At 36.4% G+C, this 21193-nt stretch overlaps 1 protein-coding gene across 4 annotated transcripts in view; it reads right to left on the bottom strand.

Annotated features, from left to right (window-relative positions):
- Window positions 1-21193, bottom strand: part of ZDHHC14 (zinc finger DHHC-type palmitoyltransferase 14) — a 110768-nt gene that overhangs the window by 46301 nt on the left and 43274 nt on the right. For 2 of the 4 annotated variants that reach the window (XM_059829872.1, XM_059829887.1), the window contains exon 2: window positions 5016-5188. In XM_059829872.1, coding sequence (XP_059685855.1) covers window positions 5016-5188 — 173 coding nt within the window. The remainder of the gene's footprint in view (window positions 1-5015; window positions 5189-21193) is intronic. The other 2 variants (XM_059829879.1, XM_059829895.1) reach the window with 1 other exon arrangement.

Below are 21193 nucleotides of genomic sequence, written 5' to 3'. Positions count from 1 at the left end.
GCATATGTGGGTACTGGATTTAAAAACTGAGGAATTCATTTGCTGTGATTAAATTGGGGAAAATCCTTTAATAAAAGCATATTTAAAACGTGACTTACAGAATGCTCAAGGTTTCACCAAGTAACTGGATATCGTGGTGAAAAACATTTGTCATAGCAAGATAACTAAATCCTAATAACTACTCTTCAACAACTCACATGCAATCTCATTTAGCAGACGGTCATCATTATCATCTTTATACATAATTACTGAAAAGGTAAATTTCCATTAGAAAGCCCATCTGTTTTATATAAAAAGAATAGGTTATACAAGTTTTTGTTCTGAAAACTTTTTCCCCAACTGCACCGTCATTATTACTAGCAGATAATCAGCAACTAAACTTCAGTAACAGCTTCATTAATGGATTTTAATTTCATTTTCTGCTTAAGGGACTAAAGAAATTCAAAGAAACAGACACAGAAATGGAGAAGTACCTACAGAGATGACAGGGAATGTAGGGCAGTACCTAAGATGGATACTATTATTCTCTTCAGCATCTTATCCTCGCATCTCTGTTCCTTTCTCAAATGCAGATGCAAAAGCCTCCCACTGTTTGGGAAGATTCTATTTCACGCATTTTCAAACAGTTTAAGGAATTAGGACGATGATTTTTCTACAGCTGAACTATCAACCACCAGTATATGTGGCACAATTCAAAACACCATACCTGACTGTCTTCTAAGCTGACAACCGTTTGTTTTTACTCAACAAACTATTCTCAGTAAGGGAAGCAACAACAAGCATATCCTTACTTTAACCAGAGTTAAGATAACTTCCCTCAAATACAGTTATGCTCCAACTTTATTCTTCATATACAGTTGTGCTCCAGTTTTTCCTTACAATGATCTCACATTATAGCAGGAATAAATTATTCTCTCAATCATCAATACTTGTCTCATTACAGAGAAAAAGAAAAAAAAAAAAAAAGAACACCAGCAGTAAGAAGCCCAACAATTTGTCTGCAAATCTTGCTTCCTATCAACTCTGAAATCCTATCCTTAGCCAAAAATGGGTTTAAAGAAATTTTTTAATATAAAAAGTGAAAGAAAGATGGTTGGTCAACAGGCTCAGACATAAATGTCTTCCCTTCTCCTAGTTCTGGTTTAAATATGCTTCACGAGTGCAGACTTCCATACAGTGTCTTCCTATGGTGCTCCAGCCTTTTCCTAATGAGAACCTCTTCTGATTAGGTACAGCAGTGTCTCACACAATGCTGCTTTTCTGAGAAGGTAAAAGGTCAGCTAACACAAATGGGTTGGTTGTATGCATATAAGTGAGATGGTATGCATGTTGTTCACATAGGCGATAATTTAAACACAAGTTTAGTGTTCATCTAAGAATTCTTAGGTTCTTTCATTTTTAAATTACCTTTAAATGCCAAATTTTGTATAGGTGAAATTTAATGAAAACATACAACTTTTCTTTTTTAATTTAAACTTTTTAAAGTATAATTCATGTTTTATTTTATTTAGAAAGCAGCACTGCATCCTTTAGTAAATGTCTTAAGCAACTCATATGAGGTATGATAAACATGTACTTTTATTTTTTGAAAACAGCTTACATTCTGTTATCATTAGGACAGCAGAGACCAGGATGACGACTGGCAAATTAAGAGTAATTGTGCTTCACTACAAGAACAGAAAAAAATAGGAGTGCTGGGATTGCTGGAGTGAAACAGCTGGGAGAGGTCATGGTGGCAGACTTACGAAGTGTAAAGGTTTAACAGAAATTTAAGTTCTTCAAGTAAGTCTTATGGAAGGTTATTCAATTAGAAAGATATTCTTATGATTTTAAATATCTAATAAATATATTTACCTTCCAATCACAAGACATTTTACTGGGAACTCCAGTACTGAAATAGGCAAAGAATGTCCACTGCTCCCCAAATACTGAAGGAAAACACCATTTTAAAACCACAGAATACTTGTGAATCGTCACAGTAATTACAGCAGTGATAAAACAGTTGCATGGAAAACTCTATTTCAAAATGGCTCTTCTGGAAAACTCTAAATTTTAAACAACTGTTTATCTACAAATTGTAACACAATTTTATAACATAAAGGGGCATTCCTTTTTGGCAACACTAAGGAATATACCTGCCTGAATTCCATCTTCCTCCCACAAGTTATTACTAGAGAGAGAATAACTTTTTTGGAGAACAGATAGGGTACAAAAAAGAGAAAGGAGGGGGAATTTATAATTTTTCCCACATTTTCCCAAATAGTTCTGAGATGCTTTTTTTTCCCCGGTCTCCATCCTTTCCTTCCCAGCTATAACAATAAAGCCATTACCCATTATAGCAACTTACACACTTCTATGCAGCACATTACATACTCAGTATTTGATTCTGAAAGATGTTTGCAGTGGTAGCACCATCGAAAGCTAAAAAATAAGCTCTAAAATCAGTCTTCCTAACAAATCTGTTAGCTTTCCCAACAACACAAATTTGAACTTTGGCATCTGTTTTCCACATATTAGAATTCTGTGAATATTAGGAATTCTTCTGTTATACAAGCAAGGACTGAAATTATTGTGTTTGAAGAGAATTCCAGGTCCTCAGTATAAACACATTCCATATCCATTTTTTAATGGTTTTTTGGAGTGTAATGAAAATATGGCTTCACAATGCTCCTCCAATTTCTGATTTAATTTCTTTACAGCATGTAAGGGCAGGTTGACTGCAGATTTTCTTTTTAAATAATCCAGAGTGCCATATTGGAAAGTAAGCAAACAGAAGAAATTTATATGAATTTAAACTCATCCTTCTGGGATTGAGCTATCTGGGTCATGTAGGATCTAACTGTTTTCTTCCCTGTATACTATGTACAGTACGGTCCTTGCCCAAAGCTAAGTCCTGACTGGCTAAATGTAACCTTCTTCCTGTCATGACAATGACAGCTGGCTCCTGGCTCCACACAATTAGTCCAAACAATGTATAAAAGCAATACAGGTTTTCTTCCTGAAATGTGAATGCCAGCAGAATACACTGTTTTTAGAAATTTATACCAGGTCTATAAAATTTGGTGAATTACACGTCTCAGACTTCACACACCCATGGGAAAAGATTTCCTTCCCACAAAGTTCAACGAACCTGTTAACATGATTATACAGTTCCAAAAGCCTCAAACCTACGCAAAGAGCATACAGAGCAAGTACAATTAGCTGCTGCAAATGTGTTGATTCCACTTCAGAACTGAAATACAAACACTTTGAAATACATGAAATGCTGTTTATTACACAGACACCTTTTTATCTTAAGACATAACATAGTATAACAGCTGTGGTCAGGACCTTCCAAATCTGGTGAAAGAAAATTATCTCACTGTAGTGACTATCTATGAACTCATCACTATATTTTGAAGTCCTGCTGCTTCTTAAAATGATCCATACCAAAAATAATGTGCGTGTTTCCAGAAAATAAAATCATTCTTCCTCCTCCAACAGCAGTTTTCTGAAACTAAGCCCTTTGGACAAGATTTTTTAATCACAATACCATTCGATTCAAACAACCACTAAAGTATGTGTGTATTTAAAAACAAACTTGTTACCTTTCCTCGCTTAAAGGCTCAAAAAGGCCTAAATAGTCAAAGTAAGTTGATACATTTTTGGTTTTACCTTAACAATATTTCTTTGTCCAACAGATCTCTTAAGTGGAAGATATAACTTCATGATGTGCTTTCTGTCTCTTAACAGCTAAGTAAGAGGAAACTAATGCTGTATTGTTTTTAACATTTTGCTATTTTGACATGAATTCTCCTGTCATTCCCACTTACAGGCATGGTTCACAGTGTTATTTTGGTGAGTACAAACTACATTTGCTTTCTGAGGAAACTAGACCAGAACTTCTGCTCCATGGGTACACCAAATGAACTCTATCCCATAACATGGCGTAAGAGTCTAAACCACCGACTCTGCCCCTCAAGACATTTTCACCATTGCTTTGTGGAGGACATATATTCTCTGAGAGAACCAGACAAAACCTAGTCTGAAGTAAACTCCTCAAATTCACACAGTATGGATGCAAAAGCACCTGCCACAGCTTTAGTGCACTCATTTGCTTCTACTGCATTAAATTATTTGTCACAGTAAAAGCCTAAGACTGTACCGTAGTACTAAACATCAAGGACCCTGCAGAAATTTCTCCTGTGCTTGTGTAAACCTGTTATCTGTCTTTTCAATTATATGAGTGAGTGTTCCTTCGAAATTGCTTCAGAACATGGGATTTCCATTGACTATCATATCAAAGCAGATATAGTAGCCTTTAGTAAGCTTTAGTAGCTTACTAAAAAATAAGCAAACCAAACTGCTGTTCACAAAGCAGCTCTGCAAACTCATCCTGTGCTTTCTTATCCAGGTAGCACATTTTAGCTATTCAGCATATTTGTAGCCATAGAAATTCAACAATGAGAATTTAGTCAACAATTCTCTTGATAAATGAGGCTGATTAAAATCTGGTTCACTATCCTTTAATTGTGTAAACAATAGTAACATTTTATTACTGTTACTGAAGAAAAACCTTCCCAAGACTGCATCAACTTATGAGACTGTACATTAGTACAGAGACTTATCTCACTCTTTCACAACATAAATAACAAAATAATTAAATTCAGTTAAACTCTGAGGGTACATTACTTTAAAAGATGCACAATTGTAGAACCTTTGCAATATCAGCTTTCTTGCCAAAAACACTTTAGGAAGTATTCTCTTGTGCACCATAGAGATACTTGAACCATACTTGCTGAAAAGTATTTACAATAACAACTATCACTCTCCAGGGCCAGGACTTTGTTTATTGTCTTTCTCAGTGAAGAACTGATCAACCATCTTTCCACAGGAATCATTGCAATGTCATCAGACATTACAACTCCAGAACAATTACTGTGGCAAGATAGGAGTAACTCCTCCCACGAGCAGAGCAGCACACTGCCTTCACACAGTACATGCACCCTCGGGAGGAAAGCGAAGAGACAACAGACCTTCAGTGTTACCTATTTGTCTCTCTAGATCTGCTGCTTCATCTGGTGTTGCGCGTGGGAGGACACCAGGATCACTGAAACTAGTACGCAGCAGGGTCCCCATCACGAAAAAGAAAAGAATCCCACCAATTGCAGGTATAGCAGGTGTAATCTTCTCTGACAAATATGGACAACTGGAAAAAGAAAAAAGATTAAACATAATTAATAACACAGAGTGCAACTTGCTCTCAAAAACTGTTTACTATTATAAATGCATATGAAGAATTCACTTTCTTCTACTGATACATTACTTGTCTTGGAATGTTTATTGAAGCTGAAATTTCTGTTTATGTGTTCATGACACTTCTGAAATTTCTCATAACCTGTGTAATATAATAAAGGTCCAAATAGCATAATAATGACCTCACTAATATGCAATACTCATTTACAAAGAAAAAAGTATTTTTATTACAGGATATTATAAGGTCATATATTTGTTCATCTACTGCCCAATAATATAAATTAATTGGGGGGGGGGAAGGGGAAATAAGCTGAAGATATTCGGCAATAAAAAGCAAAGCACATAACATGATGAAATAAGCCACACTGAAAAAATGTAATTAAATCTATAAAATTAATTTATCGTCCATCACAAAGATGGTGCTCAAGAACTTACACCTCTGACACATTCCTTTAATAGCCTTGGTATATATCAATATTATAACACCACTACTTATTTTCTTTCTTAATCCATTTCTTGTAACTTGGTAAGCTTGTTTACCCATTTACAAGGTAAGATGAGTGCAAATGACAGTGCAACACACCTGGAAACAAATAATCCAGGGGCACCTAGGGCAATATCAACAGCCCTTTACCAGCACAGAAAAAGGCTCTATGGTTACCAGATTTACAATATACATGCAGGGCTTAAGATTGGATCACAGTTCTAGCAAATTTTCCTCTATGCTTCACATGTAACAAAATCAAAATGGACAGCAGCATTGGAATCTAAACAACACACAAATATAACTATCTCTTTACAGTTATGCAAAAAGAGGGGATAAGAACACTTAGACTTAGTATACTGCTCCCGTTAATCTGAGTCATACAATAAGCACTGCAGGATCATCTTAGAAAACACACAGGCTGAAGATGCTCTTCCTAGCTCTTACATTAAGTAGAGGTGGGCAAAACACAGAGATGCCTTCATGCATTTCTGATGTCTGTGTGAGAAGTCATAACATAAGCCTAAAACCAACATAAGCCGAAACCCAAGTTCTAGGCCTTAGGGCTTAATCTAAAGCTTCCAGGTATCAATCCATTTAATTAACACCGTATTCCCTGTTTCTGCTGACTGCCTTAAAAGATGATTCAGACATGCGAGCTGTTGCACTGCAAGTCAGTTAACCTCACTGGAACGTTAAATCTGAGCAAGTGATGACAATGTCAGCCCCGCTGTCCATCACTTGTGCTGATGGGATGGGGAGAGAACAGAAACACTTTTCATACCAGCTACCATGTACCAAGCATTTATCTCCCTGCATAATCCTGTTAAATGGCTGTTTCATTCAATGCCGTGGGTTTCACAGATGCAGTGAGTCCAAATGCATTACATAGTGCATCATACTATCAGTATAAGTGCAATTTGTCTTTCACCCTACATGAATGTAATACTACAGATGTTATAAGTTACAAAAGATTAAAAAGACAACTGGGTATAAAAAAAAGACAAAGGGCAAGACATACTGTAGTTTCATATAATGAATAGACTGTTTAAATACTAGGAAACGTACTTCAAATGCACACTTTTAGAAAATCTGTGTCAAAGACACAGATTTATGAAATCTGTGCTAACAAAAGGAAGCAGCAGCAAGACAGCTGGTAGATACAAGCCTTGCTCCCTTCATGTCAGAGAAGTCAGTCAGAACGAACAACCAAAGAGAAGCTTTCATACCACATAAATGTCCTACTGCTCGATTTATTTCTTGCCACAAAGGATTATTGAAATCAAAACTACTGTAATATGCTCAGAGAAGAATACAAATAGGCTGCAAGAACATATTTTTAAAAGGATTAGAGGGAACACGTACATTAATGTACACTAAATATAGCACAATGCTATTATTCTTCTATTGCATTATTCATTAGACATACCAAAGAAACTGCAACTGTGATGAAGTCTATTGACCAAACAAGAACTGTATGTGTGCAAAAGGTACCATGAAATAATTGCATGGCAGCATAGTAGGTGCAATACAATTTAGACAGGCAACAATGCAAAAACAGTGGTGGCATCTGCCTACACAACTTAAATCTCAAATTCTCAGTGATACTCAGAGAATGGAAACTGAAGGGCCATCATGAGAGTGACATGGTTTGTTTTTACAATAATTTCATAGGGAATTGGTAGAAAGAACGAATTCCTGTGCTGAAATACTGAGAAAGCCTTGCATTGCTGAAAAGTGATGGCTTCATTGTAGTAAAAAAGCCTGAAAATGCTCTGTCTTGCTGAACCAAGTCCATCTGCAGGGAACAAAACCACTCTCAAACCCTGCACACTCTTCACCACAGGGCAAGTACAAGGTAATGCCTAGAGGTGTTTTCAGGGTCTAACACCCTGTATTTTATCAACTTTGACTTGGAATTACTTCAGTAACAATGCAGAAAAGACCAATTTTATTATTTGGCAATAATAACCAACTAATGCTCCACCAATTCAGAAATTATTTCAAACTGAGAAACCACTCCTTACAGAGGTTCAGACAGTAAGCCTAGGCAGATCCATTCAATCCAGTCTGACTTGCTTACCAACAGACCATATAATATTACACGGGCCTGCAGAGAGCTCAATGCTATCTATCCTTTAGGAAGGCCCAATTAATTTTTCAAGTTCCTGTCAATTAAATTTTAAAAAAACAGATACTGTATAGAACATTTTTTTTCTTCATGTCTGTATAAAAAAAAAGGGAAAAAATCTTAATATCTCCCAGGTTATTAAAAAATCCACTAAAAGTGGCTTTAAAGTAAAAATGTGGATTTGGGCTCAAAATCGTCAATAAATCTATAGAAATACACTTGCATATTTATATAATTTATATTTTCATGCTTATATAACAAATGCATTTGTACTGCTATGTTAAGTCAATATTATTCTAAACAATTTGTTTTAGTGTTACTACTTTTAGAATTGTCAAATACTGTACACAGAAAAAGATTATTTCTAATATTTGCTCAAATGCCTTAATTTGCTTCAATTGAGTTTGCATCCCTTTAGGCATCAGCTTTCCTCAAGTATTACAAGAAATACCTTTTCTGCATGGTATTTTCAGTGAGCTTTTAAAGTAAATATCAGCAGGTATTTCCTGACAGCAAATTTCAGAACTTTCAGGCAGTGGGACTCGCTGTGCAAAGGACCGTCCGTCTGCAGCACCACTTATGATAAAGCAGCACAGAGCTCCAGAACACATCTCTGTCTTACACACATCTGCAGAGCAAGTAGTGACAAACCTTTTTAAGTCAGCACCTGGTAACTTCTAGACATGAACTGACATCCTCAGTGTGCATCTTAGACACAGTAAAACAATTGTCCTTATTTGGTATCTGCAATGATAGCACAGAGCAAGTACTGACTGAGTCCATCCCAGAAAATACATTTTTAGGAAGTCTTACTTGACCATAGATCCCACTAGAAATTGACACCACTAGAAATTGTTATTGTGGAAATAGCTTCTTCAGAGAACAATGTTTGGATTTGCACATAGCAACCAGTAACACAACATGAAGTTTTGATTTAATTAATAGAGGGGCTTTATACAAATCAGCCCTGCTTTTTGCTTGGCTTCTAGCTGCTTTTTTGAAGCATCATGTGAAACTTTACGTGAGTGTAGGAGCGAAATAAAACCTGCTGGAAGACTTATCTGTCACAGCTAGATAAAAACAAAAACACACCGGCATTTAAGAGATAATTATCAAATGTCATCCCTGTGAACGAAGGATGCAGGAGAACAACAGAAGTAATTCTTACCACCCAGCAGCCCTCTTAACTGTGTAACTATGCTCCCTGTGGCTACCGAGATCAGCAGAAAAACACACATAGTAACTGCACTGAAGAGCGCACACAGTGAGAGCCCTACAGCTTTCAGGATCTTTCATTAGAAGAGGTGAGGAAGAAAAAAGAAGCCTCCTTAAGGCCCTTCCTGGAAAGATGAAGGCTTTCCTCAACAGTTCACTGACAGTTGTTATTCACTGATGGGGAGATACAGTAAATGACAGCTATTGAGTAGGGATGATGGAGATTTGGAGACAGTCTAACCTGGAGAGAGGCTAACCCTGTAGTTACAAAAAGACATTAATAACAAATACAGCTGCTTACTAAAGACCACAAAAAAGACAGGGTTTTATACCTGTGAGAAAGTGGAGATCTCATTTAATATTTGTTAATCTGGCAGGCAGAAAACCATAAAAGTACAGATTTTGCACAAAGATGTAGTAGCCATCAAATTTAATTACACTAATTAAAAAAAAAAAAAAGACCCCTACAAGATTGGCTGGCAAGACTGGTAAGATACCACATATCAAGCTTTTCACCAATATAAAATTCTTTGCAGCAGATATAAAAAAATGTACTTTAGGAAAAGCATAATGTAAGTATAGTAGAAGCAAGTAAGATAAGGAAAAAAATTACTGTTCATTTTCCTACATCATCAATTTAATTTATGTTTATACAGGTATTGCCTATTTAATATACCAGTAGCTATTGGCGTGCTGGTGGTGTCCAACACTAAGAGAGAAGGCTTGCACCGTGAACCCTGGGTTCGGTTCCACATGTTACAAGTTAACATCTGAACGAGACTGCTGCTTTCCTTAAACTAACCCAAAGGGTTTGGGTTTTGCCTTTCCACTCTTACTTATGGCTCCTCTCCGCTTCCCCTCCCTTTCAACTCCACTGCATCATTGCTCCAAGCCACTCAGTCCCAAACTTCTGACCTTATGCCAACACAAATCTTCATTAAGTTCTTTTGTGAGCCAAATTAGTTTACTAAAATGTATGAAAACACCACCATTTTGTTGACTTCCCTGTCTGCTTCTTTAACAATATGCACTTGGAAAGGAGCATTGATATTAGCACAAGGCAAGAGAGACAGAAGCACACACAAAAACTAGAGGGAGAAGGAAGCTGGGACAGAGGGAGGAGACCTCCATTTCAGCAGCTGTCAGTAAGGTTTTCATTCAGACCTCTGCCTCTTATGAAACCACGTTCTAACCTCGACCTCTGTCAATTTAGAAATGGCAACAGAATACCTGTATAGATAAAGGCCAATCAAGACTCAGGGCTAGAAGAACAAAAATGGCTTACACTTTACTTTTCTAATGAAAAGTTACCAGTTTAAAGAAAGCAGCCTAAGACATGCACATAGACCACAACACAGATAGTGGAAGATGCAAGGATGGGCAAAACATGAGGGCACAGCAAGAACCTTGAAGGTTGCTGCCTGACAAAAACTGTAGGAACACAAATGGGACAAAGAGAATGATCAGAGTGAAGTAATTTCACTGTTGTAGGGTTTGGAGGGTTGCCTCTTTTTACTTGTTTTCCAGCAGAATCTCAACTAGAGAACATTACATTTCATAGTGCTATTAGGAAAAGTGTTGGCAAGTATAAGGAGGTATTAAAAGAATCACAGAAGCACTTTTAAAGACTGCACGGGGGATTCTCACATATAATGCAGGCTTCAACCTGCCACAGATGACTTCAAAGGTACTACACCTATGATATTAAAACATAGTTTTAATACACTCAGAATTGTTAGAAGCATGGTATAAATTTTCCCATTGTATAGCCATAGCTACAGCAGAAAACAATGCCACAGAAAAGAATACATACCTAATTTAAAGACTAGAAGAAAAATAAGATCAAAGAATGTTTGAATATATCGGTTCTTCAGTCAGTATTTTTTGGGATGCTCGTATGTTTCCACCTCCACCCGCACATCCAAATTCCAGCATCCTACAACTACCTCTTTGAGAGGAGCTTATTTGAAAGTTAAGATGAAGAAACTCTTAAGAAAGGTCTGACACAAGAAAAAAAGTTACAATAAGAAACAACATGCAGTGCATCAACCAGTTAATGATTAATTCTTCACAAGCATGCTGTTGGCACACAGAAAACGTGGTGTATTTTGATTATAGATTAGCCCAAGCAATGTTACATGCAATGCCTAACAAGATTAGCTACGGAAGTTCTGCCTTAGTTTCCTACATCTGCCTAATTCTGTTTTTCAGTCTTCGAAATTCCTATTAGGATTTTCAAAAGATATTAAGGAAACTACAGTCTAATTTCAATGGGATTTGAAATTTGCTTTAAAAAAATGAATTTATTTAATTATTCTTTTTTGTGTTTTGAACTATGTTTAACATCATACACCCCCTCATTTCAGAATGGTCAATCAGTTTCAAAAACTTATTTGATAAAATACAAGACAAAAATTACTCTTCTAATACTTGCTTCATTTCAAATCCAGGAAATTTGGAATGCTGCAAAAATGGTATGGTATGAATTATACCTTAATCATAAATGCAGATTTATTGAATCGTTTCAGACAAGAAGCATTTCACCTTGCTTGAATGCTTTACTAGTTCATTCTATATTTTATGGTACTGGATACATCTTACTTTTTTCCGTATTCGTTATATTGCTTGGGGGTAACTCCACTTCATTTTAATTCTAACTAAAAATAATTTTTAAATGGGAACACATACAGAATAATAGTAATTATATTGTGTATGTAAGTGTCCCAGTCTCTACCACCACTTAGAAATTATTACTTAAACCAAAGAAGATTAATATGATGAAATCACACAGATTACAGAACAGCATGATCCTTAAACCTAATAAATTAAGTACTTGAGAAGTTCTCTCAAACCTAGTACAAAACAAAATTAGCCTAATGTTACCCTGAACAGCAAAACTCAACAATCAGTCTTCAGAGTTTCACGTGAAAACCTGACACAGTTTGGTCTTTAAAGGTGATGTCAAAACACATGAACAATTACCAAGAAGGAAAAACTGCAGGCACCTCTCTCTCCCCTGCTCAAACCAGCAAGTGTTCAGTGGAACTCCTAGCAGCACTGACTCCATTAAATTGTAGTGCATTGCCATTGAAATCAGATTTACACTGGCTGGATTTGGACATAGGAATTCAGATGAAGCTAAGCAAGCAGTGTTGATTATGATAACCACAAACTCCCTCCTACAAGTAAAGATCTTACGGGTTTAATGCAGCAGATGTGCAACAATCAAAGAAATAGCCTTGCATGACCTCCCAATTTTTATTGCTACATGAATTAACTCTAATGATCCACTGTCAAACTTCAAAGCAGGGATAGATAAAACGCCTAATGCAAAAAGGGCCTGTCTGCAAAACAGATGTGGTTACTGAAGATCCTACAAGGGCAAATAAATTTTGTTTTGTTATTCTTTGTTTTACAAAACACAATTTCTAAAATTCTGATTGCATCAACTGTTGGCCAGAAATTTCCAAGCAAGGTCATAAGAAAATGGGAAATACGTAACGAACTATACATCAAGAGCCTGAGTCTTACCAAATAATCAGTTTCTTTATGAAAAGCCAAAGCAAATATGGCATATCCTCAAAAGAAACTTAGAAAAGGCATGGCTTCCAACCATGCAGCAAATCAAAGGCTTGCTTTATTGCAATTTCTCTTCACTGACTAATTAGTTACTTGAAAAGCTAAAAATATATTTGTACTTTAATTCTCCGGTTTTGCATACTGTGCAAGGTCTCGTTTCCATAGTAAAAGACTACCGATTAATGAATTCCACTAGATGCACAAATTCAGGATTTAAACCGCTCATATAGAACACTTTCTTTCCTGTTATGCTTGATATTACTTCCTTATTATTTCTTATTATTTCCTGTTATGTGATTTTATAACTAAACCGTCAGGTTAATCCCAAGTACTTATGAACAGAAATGAAAACTGGGACAAAACAAGCAGAAATGTCTTATGCATGCCGCAAACACAAGTCCCTGAAAGGGTGTGAGCTTCTAGGCGATTTTCCACAGGATTCTCTGGAAATTTCTGTGAGCAGTATTTTGTGTTCACCCCGCACAATTTATAAGGTCCAAAGGCTAGATGTAAAGGCCAGGCCTTGCTAAAGGGCAAAGGCCTGCCAACACAATCCCCACCCCTGCCACTTCCCTTGTATAAGCACAAGTGAGCTGGCTAACACTGAGTTAAAACAAAGAAATTGCTCTCAACCTGTTCCTTTTTCTGAGAAAAACATTCATTTTCTGTTAGATCAGTTTCCTGAACAACTGCACTCACTGTATGATGTAATGAGTGCCCATGAACAGGTAGTAACACGCAGAGGGCAGGATGAAGTTGAACTGTCATTTCCAGAGGCATTCAACTGCTGTGTGGACTTAGCCATAAAATGAAATCCCACCCATAGTCATAAGAGCTTAGGAATATAGATCCAGTGTCTTAAATGGATTATTTTTTTTACTGTGTCTTCTTCCATCCACAATTCTCCATATGCCAGACTTTTGAATAAAACACACAAATGAACTTTAATCTAAAATACATGGGAAAAATACTAAAACTTTAACTTCTCAGTGGAACCCACTACAATACAAGCCTTTGCTCTTTCATTGAAAAACAGAGCTAAGCTTCACAGATACAGCATTTCCTGGGGCTCCTTTACGTATGGAAAAGGGGAGAACTGATGATCCTGCCCACACTACATATCAAATGTACATATACATCACATGGTTATAAATAAAGCAACTGGGAACATAAAGCAAGGAGAAGCATAAAACCCAAGAGAGTTTAACCTCCTCTTCCACAAAAGAAGCAGAGCTGAGCAGCAGCAATTCAGCGACTTGATCGTCCTTCTCAAAGACCTGAGAGGCCTGTTTGTAGTAACTTTTCAGGCATGGGTCTCCACAAGCATTGGGAGAGTTTTACCTGAAATGTCAACCTTCATTTTTTCCTACTGCCTCCTCACAGTATCATAGGAATTCTCTTATCCCATGCTAAGCATTCATTGAACAAACAGACTGGCATACTGCAGGCTACTTCAGATTAAAAAAAAAAAACCAACAACTAATTGGCACACATCATACCAAAGCAGTGCCAGCTCTCCATATCTAAAAATGAGTCAGTTTAAATATAAACAAATTGCAAGAGCAGCTTGAGGCAAATCTTTTATTTCATGGAAAAAAATAAAGCACACAGTGCTTCATCTACACAGAAAGCATTACCACTACAAATATTTTGGTTAGCAATGCAATTTAAACAATTGGGAATAGCCTTCTTTTACTGTTTTGCAGTAGAACTGATATTTGGGTGCAAGTCATGGAAGTCCAGGCGTTAAAAGTTTAAGAAATACCCTACATTGAAAGATTGCTTCTGGATCAGAGTTAGCAATGTCATAGCATTTAATTATCTTCAGGGATATGTGCAGAAAAGATTGTGTGGTTTGAATACTGAAATACTTTTGTCTGAGTTTTTCCTTTTTTTTTTTCAGCAAGACATTTAAAATGCTCTGTATACACTTTTATGTTAAATACTTATTAAACCTAGATAAGCACATTCAAATTAAAAATCAGTGGCTTTATCATATTATGCTTTTCTCTGTAGTTCCACAAATATATCATGCACAAGCACTTTCCTCTTGAGAAAGGCCACTGACTGAAATTATTCATTCCATATTCCCTTCCTGGAAACTTGTATAATTCACCAAAAGTTATTTCTACCATACATCAATTCTATAATTTAAATCACCTGTTTAAATAAGGGAAACATATTCCAGCATATTTTCTCTTAAGCCAACTACATCAAGAAATATGTATTACAGAAAAATACACTTAAAGGAAGTTATAACAGAAATGTTATTTTGAAAATTAAAAACTGAGAATGAAAATCATCCATGTTAATGGTTAAAAGTTGAGAGTATCACAGAAGGTTCTGTAGCAAGCTCAACAGCAAAAAAAAAAAAATTCACATTCAAGAGAAGTACGTTCTTCAAACAAATACAAGTCACTTAAGAACCACAGTTACTTTACAGGTAGCTGCTGTACAGTAACTAAATATTTTGACTGGTAATGCATAAACAAGACCTGAATGGAAGATGAACAAAGAAGAAATGCCCAGCTTTTACATTGTTTCTTTAAAATATTTTATTTAAAATTCCCACTCAGTTTCAATTTTTTCATATGCAAATTTTGCTTTCTACTATTTAATTAAAATTTTTAAGCCTTTTCCCAATTGAGTTGTTACTGCAATTTTGTTCAGTAATTACCACAAACCCCAAATTTTAATGTAAATTGAACCAGGATTTCAGGTAGGGGAGAATAACGAACACAGGGTATTACTGCTACCCTTCTTCAAAAGTATAATTTACATCTTCAATTTAACATCCGTCTACTTTGGTCAGACAGCCAAAACTTTTTTAAAAAGCATCACAAGGTGGTGAAGCAAAGCAAGGAATGTCTTTATTACATGTATTGCAACTATAAATATCAAACTTTTTTCTTGAACATTTTAATTATGCAACCCGTTATCACCTATATGATATGATCCCAAGCCCCCCTGAAAGAGCACTTCTTTTGCCACTATTTATACGGACATCTAGTAGATGATTTTGCAAGTGGAATAACGTGATCTCTCTCCGTAAGGCAAGCCAGCCTTGAAAATCAGAGCAAAGCTCAGTTATTTCATTGTTCCCAGAATATACTCTAAGGAACTGCAACACAAGAGTTGCTCTCTGTCTTTCCATTGTCAAATGTTCTGCTGTTCCTCCTCCCAGTATCAGATGCCAATATGTAAACAATTCTCCCAGACACACTCAACCATGCAAATACCACTCCAAATGTTGGTCTGCGCTTCGGTACCTTTGCACAAAGAGGAAACTAGCAAGGCACAAAAGTAAATAGAAATGGAAGTCTTTTGAATACATAAAACAATTGCACAGAAGCTAAAATAAAACCAAGGTTGCAGCAACAAACCAGACATCACTGTAAGACCGCTACAAAAAAAAGCAACTAGCTGTATAAAAGAGCATAACAAGCTACATCCTACATCTCCATAGTGCACCATCTCTAAATGTAAATTGGTGATGTGTAAGCTATTTCACCGAGTCCTTCAAGCACTGATATCACGAACCCCACCTTTTACCCTGGTGTTTCTTCTTTAACCTGGTTTGCTGCTGCCTTTGGCCAGCCCCTCCCAAGTTCCTCAGGCTCTCTCCTGGCCAGACTGTGATAAGCAGGGAATAGAGGCTGCCCAGGTCCTTCTACCAGCTCTAAACGCACACGGTCCTTGTGCTACAGTACCAGAGGAGAACTGCAGCCTTTACAACATCCCACCAGTGTCCTGATTTATCTAAGGACATTTGCAACCGAACTTGAAGACAAGCTGCTGCCCTGGATAAATCAGCAGCTTCGCACATGGCAACAGGAACAGACCCTAACCAGAAGGAAGATCCAGAGTTTGGTAATTTTCTGCAGCCTTTACTCTTTTCTTCTAGCCTGTCCTCTGATTAAGTCCATTCTCTGTAGAAAAGTTTGCCTTTTGGGTTTGCAGAACATACTACATTCAAAGAGATGAGCTACATGTAAGTATAAGAAGCTTGGTGGTTATGTTACTTCAAATAGTTGCACTAAACGAAAGGATAAATGCCCAGCGTGTTCCTCCTCCTTCCTTTCTGTGCCCTTACAAACATGACAAAGTTCAGATGTCAGGTATGTCCTTCATTTTTCAATAGCTTTCCTATGTAAAGGTGCAATGTAATGGGGATTTACAGCATTTTCTGTCTATGTGTGTTCAGAAAGGAGAGACCTTGGTGCATCTTGCTCCTAGTTATAAACATCGAACTAATGCTCACAATGAATAAGTGATAAAGCAAAGGGTATGAAAGACACATGCAACACTCCAGCAGAATAATTTCTATTTACAAATAAAAGACAGACCAGGAGCACAAGATTCTGTTTCTTCACAGGTATAGAAAAATCATTTTCCTCTCAAAGCATGAGAAACTACTCTGCTTTACAACTGAAGTATAGAATTCTTTATTCCAATACTCTGCTTTGTCTGAAGAAAAAAAAAAAAAAGAAGAAAACAAAAGAAGAATGGACAGTCACGCAAGCAATCTTTAATCAAAATACAGTGGTAAATCTAATTTCATGTCCATTGAACTTTACATTACAAGCTTAAATAACATTATGTGCACTTATTTCACCAAGAGCAATTATTTTGCCCTCTTATGCTCTAAAACAAAACTTCATTTTTCACATCCATTAAACAATAACATATTACTTATTGTTTCATTAGCCTGAAGAAGATCAAACACTAAAAGGTTCACTGGTATGAAGAACACACAAAAAAATTCACCATATCACCGTGAACAAATTCACAAACTGAAGTCCAGAAGCACTACCAGGCAACTGAATTTCTTGATGAACTGAGTATTCAACTCGCACTTGTTTATTTTTTAAAGCCCTTCTTAAAGTAATAAACCAAATTATTCTCACTACTGGACCATTCTTTTCTCATATTTGACACTTTGTCAGATGCATTTCCATTCTGTCCATAAAGTCAAAGCTTCTTACTAGCAGGCAGAAGATTGTAATACGATTTTGCTGAAAGGATGAAAAAAGGACTGAAGACTACACAGCTTATAACTAACAGACACGATCCTAACCCACACTCTGTAATCTAGAGAGAAATTCGTATTTCAAATGTATATTAATTAAAATTCTAAACATTGCATTTTGTCCTGGATTGCAAAACAACATTAATATTGTCTATGTCCCAAATACATACTAACCACCTATTAACTTGTTTAAAACATGCAGAAAATACTGGGACTGGAGGGGAATAGAAGTAAATACGCAAGAGTAGAGAGTGCAGTTTTTCTCTTTAGAAAAGCTACAAACCTCAAGATAGCAAGCAGCATGGCAAATGCAAAGTTGTTAGTATAACTGCATCCATTCCCCAAAAAGATTTTTATTGCAACTATCTTTGAATTAAAATTCATAGCCATGAATGCATATGAGCCCTGTTATTGGTGTCTAACGCCTCACAGACACTAAGAAATACAAAGATAGGAGCTCTCTGCAATTTTTCAGTCTGTTAGAACAGTGAGGAGCTATTAAAATGTAATAGTACACATCTGCCAACCATGAGTTCCAGGCTTGTGTTTTGGGCTCATGCACTACGCAGAGGGTATGATCAACTCACTGTGAACATCCTCAGGACAGCACAAATCTCCCTTTTTGAACGTGAATGCACTCTGCTGTTTCTCTACAGCAGTGATAATTATTCATAGCTTCCTAAGCTGCATTTTGATCTGTAACCTAAAAAAATGTAAACGCTTGTTCTGCAAGCCTGTCCTACACTAGGATAAGGTCCCACAAAAAAACAGCATTTAGGGACATGATTAGCACTATTGTAATGAGACCTAGATGCCAATATAAATCTAATCTTTGAGAGAGTTTTATTAATTCATCCTCTATTGAGCCCTTCTGTCCCTTTTCTGGAAACATACATACCTACACGTGACAAAAATCATTAAAATACCCATAGGAATGAGTCCACAATTTGGTGTTCCAAAACTTGTAATATCTAGCTAGATATTAAGATAAACAAAAGGGAATGCCTTATACAATGGAGATCTATAAACTGAGTGATCTGTGTTCTTACTGTTCGCGTTTAAGCAGGAATTTACTTGAAGCCCAGTCCCCATTGTCACAGTCAAGAGCACCAGTGCATAAAGAATAACATTCACAGAAACTCATGTTAATGACAGCTGTATTAAAAACTGCAATAGAGCAATAAATGAAACAATTTTAAAATAGAAGAGTCAAAAGTAACAAAAAAATTGTTGAGGTTTTTAAGAAGGAAAGTCGAACAGCAGCAAACACTTTATTAATTTATTTTATTTTTACTATTTCTTCACTGACTACTCGATGTCCAAAGCAAAGGCCTTAAGTTATTTCCTTACTGTTCTCCTTGAAAAGCTGGCACATTGCTCTTGTCAAAAACCTCTGAAGGTACTTCCCAAATGGTACTGAAGAGCTAAATTAAACCTTAAATCTATAAGCACAATTTAAAAGATTCATAATTTGAAGGAGTATTTCTACTTCACTGAAGACTAAAGTAAAAAAAGAAATCTCCATGCTAAGGAAGTCAACAAGTGTAAGTGAAGTGTAAAGAGAGGCCCTGGCTGCATTACTGGCCAGAGGTGACCTATTACAGTCAAACTGGTGCAAGAAAGTGCTTAGATTACAAAAAAAGAGTATTGAAAAGATTTTGAAATACATGGTTTAAAACCCCCAGTTGTTAATGTGCTACATTGCAACCCTACATTGCAATCATCTCTATTTTTTTGTATATAACATTATACTACTCATGCTAAAATGAGCTAAAACTATATATTCTTTCAAAACAACAAAGCAACATTCCTTATTTTTTGACCTACTCTGTACTCAGATGCTTGTAGCTTAGCCAACCCTCTGCAGCTGCTTCAACAGCATGCCAATGCCTCCACTTCCTCAGTCTTTCTTTGCTTAGGAAAGAATCTCTGGAGACCTAGAGAGTATTGCACAAACAATACTGTGTCCTCCAACTGTTGCTAAAGACATCCATCTTTGCTTCTTTTGCCTCTCTTGAAGGACAGTGAACGTGTGCTTTGGACTTCATTTTTGGTTGATGAAATAATATTTTATTTTCTCTCACAAAGGGGATGGATTAACCTAAAAGAAACCCATTGCAACAGAGGTCAGAAACAGTTCAGTGGATAGGACAGGAGACCAGGAATCAGTAAAGTTGTTTTCCTGGATCAGCCAGGAATCTGTTATGTGACCTTGAGCAAGCAATTCACCTCTCTATTATGCCTCTGCTTTTTTGCAGTGTATACCTATTGAGGACACAAGCAAGACAGAACAACTATGTGTCAAACTCTGTATGACTATAAAAATCCCCCAGTTATTTATTTTTATTGGCGTTTTTCGCTGCCAATGAACACTAATGATGGTCTTGGACTCTACTGTACAAAAACACTGTCTAAGCAGCAAGCAAATCAGCTGGAATCTCTAGGCGATACTGAAATACAAATAATTACTAACAGGATACACAGCTTGGCTTACACGATACAATAGGAAAAAAAAAGGAGGAAGGCTTAAAATAGTAACTCCATATGTTACTATGCTGATTAATAGTTGTCTCATGAAAAAAATATTGCAGTTACAAAAAAATAAGAAAATATACACAACCAGAAGTGTTTCAGCCTCTCCTAAAGCAACCAGGTGTTCATCCTTCATAAATTTAAATCTTGTTTTATAAAATGATACCATTCAGGGTTAGGCAGGAATTTAACTGTTTTTCAAAAACATTTAATAGGAACCTGATGTTGACAGATATATTAGCAATAGTTTATTTCCAAATATATTCAGTGCATGTCCAACTTTTTAGAAAATAACTCTGAGGAAATTACTTCAAAGTTCTGGGGAAAAAAATTTTTTGAGATACCTGAATTCTTTTTTCTGTGAAGTGAATGATACTAAGAAACGTGCATGTTCCAAGAAAGTATCTTTATTTAAAAAGAAGCCCTAGACTTTCTGAATTACAGTATCTGAGCCTTGAAGCAATCACATATTAGAACTATTTGCCACTGTGAAGAGTAACAGTAGTCCGTACAGACCAAAGTAATTTCCTCCACCAACATGCTGAGAGTGAGTAATTTTTTGTTGATGGTGCAAACTGAAGCTCCTCTTCCTCTCAGCCAGTTCAGCCACTTCCACCCCTGCCTTTTGCTAATGCAATGTTGCAGGGAATGAGGAAACAGACCAGACTGATGCCCTCCCCAGGAAAAAATGAAGAGCAGAAAATGTACTAGAGCAAGCAGCAAGATGATTGTTTGGTTGTTTTCAAAATTGTTGGTTTTCATTCTTTAGATTTGTCAATCTCTCATTTTAGATTGAAGGCTGGTGATCGACTATTTATTAACAAATATCTGAAATCATCTTCAGTTAAACTGTAAACACAGGTACAACAGAGCAAAACACTGAAATATTTTTAGTGAAAAATCAGACACCTCCATTTAATTTGAGGGACACCATAGGACTGACTCCAGCCTGACACTATAATAAGTAAATTACATTATAATGCTACAT

The sequence above is a fragment of the Gavia stellata genome, chromosome 2 (assembly GCF_030936135.1).
Source record: "Gavia stellata isolate bGavSte3 chromosome 2, bGavSte3.hap2, whole genome shotgun sequence".
Classification (NCBI taxonomy): domain Eukaryota; kingdom Metazoa; phylum Chordata; class Aves; order Gaviiformes; family Gaviidae; genus Gavia; species Gavia stellata.
The sequence above is the reverse complement of the archived record's forward strand: the minus strand, read 5'-3'. Positions and strand labels throughout refer to the sequence as shown.